This window comes from Eurosta solidaginis, chromosome 1 (genome assembly GCF_040869045.1).
Source record: "Eurosta solidaginis isolate ZX-2024a chromosome 1, ASM4086904v1, whole genome shotgun sequence".
Lineage (NCBI taxonomy): Eukaryota > Metazoa > Arthropoda > Insecta > Diptera > Tephritidae > Eurosta > Eurosta solidaginis.
This window is the reverse complement of record NC_090319.1, coordinates 59,669,641-59,677,793: the sequence shown is the minus strand read 5'-3', so window position 1 is coordinate 59,677,793 and position 8,153 is coordinate 59,669,641. Positions and strand designations below refer to the sequence as shown.

The window sequence follows — 8,153 nt, the reverse complement described above, 5'->3', positions numbered from 1 at the left end:
CGTAGTGTTACCAGAAGTTTGTTTTAACAACCAAACTGGCAAACCCTATCAAAAACTAGGACCTATGTTATAAAATAACTCCGTCCTCTTGGCAAATACTAGAAGCTTCCTAGGACTTAAGCCACTTGCTGCTTCTAGATCTGACAGCTGTATCACTCCTAATAGCTGGAGCCTTAGCCTGGCAAGTGCAGGGCACGAGCACAGAACGGTCTCGATCGTTTCCTCCTCCAACCCGCACTTCCTACATCTGCTATCACTGACCAAGCCTATTTTAAAGGCATGTGACGCCAGACTTCTACATCCTTAGTAGGGATCAAACTTTTACACTTGTAGAAGTACTGACTGGAAGACATACAGAATGGCTAGGAGTGCACTATCTTCGTTGCTGTAGAAGTTGTTAAGATGACGAAGGGGAGGAAACGGTGGTTTACCTCATCTCCTCATCTGCAACTGCCCAGCGTTAACTGATGCCAGACAGTGCTGCCTAGGAGCCGCTTTTCAAGATATTCTACTCCAAATCGAGGAGTGTGACGGTAAGGACTTGGTTTCCTTTATCAGGTCATCATCGTTCAAAGAGGAGGGGTAATGTTGTCTTTTCGGTGACATATCCCTACGTGCGAGTCCACCTACCCTGGCCTAAGCTCGCCAGAGCAAGACACGAACACAGAAAGCGCTCAATCGTTTCTTCCAACCATCCGCACTGCATACATCTGCTATGTCGGACCACACCTAAGCATGTGACGCCAGATGGAAGTGGCCATCAAGAGCCTACAGTCATAAAAGAGTAACTTCGTTAGTCTAATGCCGCAAGATTTACATATGATTTCCGACACTTTGCAACTCCGCGCATAACTCTATTCCTTTCCTGCTGCATGACCCTGTGCAACTCTTGGCTTCTTTTTATATTGCAGAAAGACTGTGGTTTATTTGAAATGAAAGTAGTAGCTGTTACAAAAGCAGTCGTAAAACTAGAAGAAAACTGCAGAAACTCTAATAGCAGTGTGCTACCGCACAGCACATTTTATCGTTCGTTCCCTCCTTATATACCAATAGTCTGCTCGACCAAACCACCGCTTACGAACCGGTGCTAATAGGTGTGGTCATCGAGGTATAGATCTAGAAGTTTGATGCCACGTTTAACCGTCAGTTTCTCTGCATTGCCAAAACGGAGTCAAGGTTTCAACTCAACATGAAACTTCGACAAAGTTTGCTGTTTGTAGTTGTTGCTGTTGTTGTTATAGGGAATCGGGAGAAAATACGTCAATATATTATGTGTTTATCCCTCTGCATGAACAACAATGACTCCTTTTGCCAACCTTAGCAAAGCCACCCTCTATTGCTCAAGATTATTTCCGACCAACGAGATTCTGAGTCAGTTTCTGTGTCTATGTATATGTTAGTTCGGAGATAATAGGTGTGACGGCTATAAAAAAAGAGCAAGAGAGTGTGCTTCAAGGAACTGATGGATAGTGCCGATCTTGATATTTGGGGATTGACTTACAGAACGATGCTGGCGATAATTAAAGGGCGGAAATCAGAGCAGTCTACATGCCCGACACAAGATTACTGGACCTATCATAGTGAGGGCCTCGAATGTATTGAAATAACAGAGCAGGAGGTATTGGATGCAACAGAAAGAGTTGGGGATAGTGAGTCTCCAGAACCGGATGGAGTGCCAAATATATCCCTTAAATCAGCGGTAAGGTCAAGAACATCGGTATTTAGGGGTCTCTTCACCGCCTGCATTCAAGAAGGCGTCTTTCCCCGTTAATGAATAGGTCAAAGACTGTTTATTTTGTTGAAACTTTGTAAGATGCCCAACCAGCCATCTTCACACAGGCCACTTTGTATGTTGGATTCAATAGGAAAGATTCTTGAACGTATTATTAGTGAGCGTCTGCAGCAGACCCTGGAAAGCCCAGGTGGCTTGCCAAATATTCAGTTGGGATTTCGAAAATCCAGATCCACGATAGATGCAATACAAACAGTTGTCAATATAGCCCGCGGAGCCATAACCGGAGGCCAAAATAAAAAGGAAGCTCTGTGCACTGATAACTTTGGATATTAGAAATGCTTTTAACACCGCGAACTGGATGCAGATAATGACAGCGATACGAAACTTTGGCACACCTGCTTACCTGCTCTGAATAATTGGTAGCTATTTAAGCGACAGAGTACTAATTTTTGATACGGATGAGGGACCAAGAAAGCACAAAATCACGAGCGGTGTTCCTCAGGGATCTGTTCTAGGGCCAACGCTATGGACGTATGACGGTATGCTACAAATCGATTCCGCAGGCACGGAAATTGTCGGCTATGCAGATGATATTGTCGTAGTAGCAGTGGCCAAGAAACTTGATCTGCTCCAATCATTATGTAATGACGCCGTGGGAAGAATAAAGGAATGGCTGACGAGCACGGGGGTGGAGGTGGCTAGCAATAAGGCAGAAGTGGTTTTGGTGAGCTCAAAGCGGATTGTGGATGAGTTAGTCCTAACCATAAATTCAAAGCCTTTCTTGTCATATCTAGGAGTAAACATTGACTCAAAACTATCTTTTAAGGAGCACTCCAGGGCGGTTAGGGAGAAAGTTTCTGGAGTTAGTGGAGCCCTATGGCGAATAATGCCCAACATCGGCGGCCCAGGTGAAGCTACCCGCCAGCTATTATTTAACGTAACCAGCTCGATAATATTATATGCAGCACCAGTATGGTACGGATCTAACATGGTCCACCCAAAAGATATACCAGCAGCCTATCGTATTACTGCTATACGAATAGCATGTGCTTATCAGACGGTGTCCGACAACGCGATACATGTTTTATTCAGAAAAATCCCAATAGATCTACTCTCAGGTGAAATGGCCGATCTGTATGGCATTGGTATCAGTCGACCATCTGAAGATGCTAAGAAAAGCGCAAGGTCACGAAAAATAGTTAGGTGACAAGAACGGTGGGAATAATCGAGAAAAGGGTACTGGACCTTCATGCTAGTTCGGAGTATAGCAGAATGGTACGAGCGAAAACGCGGCGGCTTCAAAGAATATCTACATAAGCGTGGAATAGAGGAGGATCCTTTCTGTCCATACTGTACCTCCGAATCGGAAAGCGCAGAACACGTAATGTTTCACTGCCCTCATTTTCACGGCGTCTGTGTCTGTACACAGAGTTTTTGGAGAAGAGCCTTCCATTAGGAATTTAGTTCCCCGAATGTGTAGACAAATAGATTGTTGGACTGCTGTGAGCAAGATGGCCTTTATAGTTATGACGCAATTGATGCATGCTGAAAGAGAGCGCAGAGAAATGCGCTTGTAAAGTAGTGTCGACGTTATGCCGACTATGCCTTAACCAGTCTCGTCAGCACGAATGATATTATTCATATAGCCATCCTTGCATCATTTATTCCATTGGGAGTTAAGCTAACATTAAATAATCTCCATGAGTGGGGAACATGAGGTAATATGTACAAAAGTAACTGTAATACGATCTGGACCCGACGATTTGAAGCATATCTAATGACATCTTCAATCGCGGATTTGTCATTCTCCCATTTTTGATTCTTATTATGGCCGAAGCAGTAGTACTCATCAAGCTGAGTTTTTGAAGGATATTTATGGATCCCAGTCAGCGTGTCCGTGAAGGAACCGTCACTCTTCTTAAATGAACCATAATTTTTTCTTAGGCCTGTTACGAACACATCTTACTAGATCTTTGCACCTTAGTCAATAGCTTTGGATTCCTCGTACCAACTAACTTATTACGCAATGCGGAAGTCAGCGACTCAATAGAGAGTGGACCAGTTATTTAATACAAAATTTTATAACTCAGTTATTAGGTTAAACTATTTAAAATTAAAAGGTGTCTATCGCAACCTCTATCAACCAACACTTCACACTCAATGAAATGCTAGCCAAATTAGGCCAATCAAATCATTAGACTAAGGCTCGTGGTGGACTGATTTATGAAGTAAAATGCATCTCTGTTTATCTTTATGTTTTATTCCCTGTTAATTCGGTTAAAATTGGTATTCAAACATTTTCTTTAAACAATATTAAACTGTACTCAAGTGCTGTCTCAGTTGCTTGGTAAGGAGACAAGTAATGAAGGAAAGGAGTAGCTGCCTCTGTTGCTTGTTGGGAAGCGAAAGGTACGCAAAGTACATAATTTGTTCTACGTGACCATTTGATCGACGGAGTCCCTTTTTACGTTAGATAATGATTACTTTGGCTCATTATTGGTTTATTGACAGCTGTGACTAGAGACTGCGCTGCTACTGAGCGATTGGGATTTACTTTTGTTAGTTTGCCATTAAAGCTTGCCTTAGTTTGGAGTTATAAAATTTTGTATAAAAGAGCTTTGCACCTCAAAAATAATTCAGTTCAATACTTGCACTTGCATTCATTATCAAATTTTAAGTGTCCTTAGTTCGCCATTTTTAAATAATCACCAGCTTATCTCAACTCATCTTTAAAAGTATCGCAAAGGAGAAAAAATACAGTGAAAATGTGCTCCAAGTTTGCTGTAAGTACTAAAAATGCAAGGACCCAAATAAGAGCTTAAAAATCGCAAAACTCTAAATTTTTCCATAAAATCAAAATGAGTTCCTAGTGTGACTTTTTTAGGCCACATATTCCGCTTGTGTAGGACGCAGGTAGTTTCCTATCTTTGATAACTTCTCTACTACTCAGGCGCGAGATATTTAGTGATATCAATTCAAGCTCGAAATAAAATCAGAGGAACACCACACGGTAGAGCGAACTCACTTCCGCTACAGCTCAACAATATAAGAGTGTCTCCATATTGAGGCCTCGAAGCTGGCTGTGAGTGGAACTTCGAAAAATTTAAAGGGATACCGTATATTGATAATTTTAAAGCTACAACCTACCAAGAAAGATCCACGCTATCATCGCAGCTTCAACATAAAAACCCCGCATCTCTCTTCGCTTAAGTCGCAGCTTGACTCACAGCTCTGCTTACCATCAATGGTAACATCCAGCGTTCAACATGAAATCACCCTAAACGACATTCCAGTAAAACTGAACGCAAATGCAGTTAAGGTTGTGTTGTACGCTAGCGATGAGGTCATACTAAGTTCGTCTTCGCTTTCGTCGTAAGTCGGAACGTTGACAGAACCCTTTATCCTTACTCAGTGTGGCAGGAAGTGCGCGATAACAACATAGCAACCGACTCCTAGGATCTCGATGATCCCTTTTAATAAATACTGCGGTAGGGAGATAAATCTACTACATCGACACTGAAATCGATACAATTTTTATTGTTGTCTTAACACTGCTTTGTCCCATTCCAATAGATGCAAGCACTCACGAGCTGTCATTGAAGGCATCTAATGGAAGTCCAAAGAATTTGGCAGTTACGAAAGGATTCGACAATGAGAATTTTGATTGGGTGCGATAGTTCCACATATCAATTGAAAAGATATATACTGTCTGGTAGAGACACTTCAAATGCCAGAGTTATGTGTGAATACGGTTTTGGCGGACATGAACCTGCTCTTTCGAAATAAACGTTGGTGTTACGCGTGTACGGTACTCATCATAGTGAGATGTACTTTCAATCGTGTGGCCGGCTAAGCCGCATTAAGCAACTTTCTGATAGAAAGTCCTGATTCGTAATAGTTTAGTCGGAACCGTCTTTCATTTAGTTTTTTAATAATTTTAGCATCCGCCACTCTGTGTGTTGTTCAGTCGTCGTAAGAAGACACCTGGTGTTAGGTCTGGGTGTTCAGCTTTAGCGGGTTTGAAACTTTCTCCAATGGGTGTCGTTAAAGACGGGAGCCCATATTCCCGGCGCGTAGCACAAGATTGGTCTTTCAATTGCTTTATATGCCATGTATTATTTCCTCAAGTGCTGCTAGCAAGCACCTTGATGGCTTTGCTGTGACACTGCTTAAAAGGCAAATATAAATGCATACGCATTAAAGCAGAACGGAACCTCACAGAGCAGGAAGTTGCGCAATATTGTTCATGAAATAGAGATAACCCTCAGGGACTTACGGTGAAATCTCACTAAGGTCTCAACACGAGTCCACAGGATAGTCAATGTTACACTCTGGAGAAGGAAGAGATCTATTCAAGCTCCAGATACTCTATTTAGTTAGTCGGAGTTTTTGGATATGCCTATGCCATTTGAACCCCCGTCGTAACCGAAAGTAACCACCTCCTCTGACAGCCTAGTGGCAAAAAAATTACTAGCACATACTATTAATTAGAAGCCGTTCTCTAGTTTCTGGGTCAGATCGAGGCGAATGAGTAGGCTAATACTCGACTAAAGAAAAAATAGAGACGTCCTGATGCATCTTGTGAATCCTGGATTTGGCCGTGCGTCACAGGCGAGTGCCAACCCCGCTTAGAAAAACGTTTACTAATTGAGAAAACTTGTTTCTTAATTTTTGATGTATCTTCGCCCGGTACTTGGACCCAGAATCTTCGGTGTGGTATGTGAAGCACGCTACCAGCACACTACGGCGGCCGGTAGAATAGTATTGAATAACCGGGTACAATCTGTTGAAGTTAGTTAAAATTCTGAGGTGAGATGAAAATTATTTGGTATAGTGTGCTCCTAAAATATATTCTAACAAGCAGACGATATATTCGGCCTCTCCAATGGGTTAAGGGGCTTAGAATACTCCCACAGTAAGCAATTCTGTAGTAGATGGCGACTAAAATCCGCAGACCTAGAAGGTTTGACTCGGTCATACCAAATTGTTCCAAAACTTTCGGAGAGTGTATTTATCGCTACAAGAAGAAGATGGTGGGACCTTTCACTCAGCCAACAATATCTAGTATATGTAAAAAGCATTACTCATGATTTCTTCCACAGTTCTCACTTGCATTCCTGCTAATCGCGAGCACCTATTCTGCTGCAACCGCCAACGACTCGAGCACTCAAAATAATTCCTCATCCCAAGAGAAGCCATTTAATAAACGCAGTATAAGTGGATTTGGCGGAGATGCAGGACATACAATAGCCATTAGCGGCAGTCCTTGGTTGAGTAGCGGCAGCAACGGTGAACATTTTGGTAGCGGTTTTAATGCTTTAGCTGTCAGTGGCTGGAATCCATGGAATAGCTTGTAAGTAAACATGATAAAAAAAAAATAAGTATCATTAACTTTTCCTTATAAATATTTCATATTTCACTAGCGCAACTCGTCATGGCTCCACACCTACACCCAGCGAAGTTGCCAATGCCATTGCTTCTGCCAAACAAGCTTCGGCCAATGTTTTGATTGCCCAACAGCAAATGCAAGCAGCTAAAGAAAATGTACTCAATCAACAACGTTTGGCAATGGAAAAGGAAACAGCTGCCGCTATACTAACACAAAAATCGGAGGCTGCTGCAGCAATCCAACGTTCCGAAGCTGCTGCTGCTGCACAAGCTGTTTTATTGGCTCAACAACGTTTGGCTGCATCAAAATCAGCTGTAGCACATCAACAACGTATTGCCGCAGCACGTGAAGCTGAAGCAGCTGCAGCATTACAACGTTCAGCCCATGCAGCTGCTGCTGAAATACAAAAAACTGAATACGAAGCTGCGAAATTGGGTCAGTTTACACGTAACGGCAATGCTGTGGCAGCACATCATCTCACTCTCACCAAAGATGTGGCATTTAGTCCGATTACAGCTGGAACCAATCATGTTTCGAATGTTGAATCTGTTGGCCCTTGGGTGGGTAGTGGTGGGAAAGGATCTGGTGCTGCTGGCGCTTCTGCTTGGCTCTAAACTTCAATTTCGAGTTATCATACTGTGTGTTATTCATTTGTTGGTTATGTTGAATTTACTGTTGTTATAGATATAATTTTTATTGTTATCATTTATATAGATTATTTACTGCAATAAAGCAAGAAAATTGCTACTAAAAATTCACATTTACATATTTCACTTTAAATAGTAGGCCCTAGAGACGTAGTCCTGCCGAAACTGGCATGCCCACACTTGAAAAATTGTGCTCCACTCTCATCCCTTCCCTCTCTCCTAGTCCCTCGAACTAATTATTATTCCTCCTTCGCTTATTTTCCATCTCCATCCTCTTCGTATACCATTTACCTCACCTCTTTCTTTATCTAGACATTTATCATTTTCTCTCACTGCCCCTATTTTTTTCCTCTCACTCTCCCTATTTCTATTCGCATTCTAT

General features: G+C 42.2%; 1 protein-coding gene across 1 annotated transcript; it reads left to right on the top strand.

The window, feature by feature from the left end:
• The first annotated feature begins 2,276 nt into the window (after nucleotides 1-2,276).
• Nucleotides 2,277-7,738, top strand: LOC137236776 (uncharacterized). The gene is made up of 3 exons (XM_067759762.1): nucleotides 2,277-2,459; nucleotides 6,838-7,088; nucleotides 7,159-7,738. Exons 1-3 carry the CDS (start codon nucleotides 2,277-2,279, stop codon nucleotides 7,736-7,738), a joined length of 1,014 nt encoding a protein of 337 aa, XP_067615863.1.
• The last annotated feature ends 415 nt before the right edge of the window (nucleotides 7,739-8,153 follow it).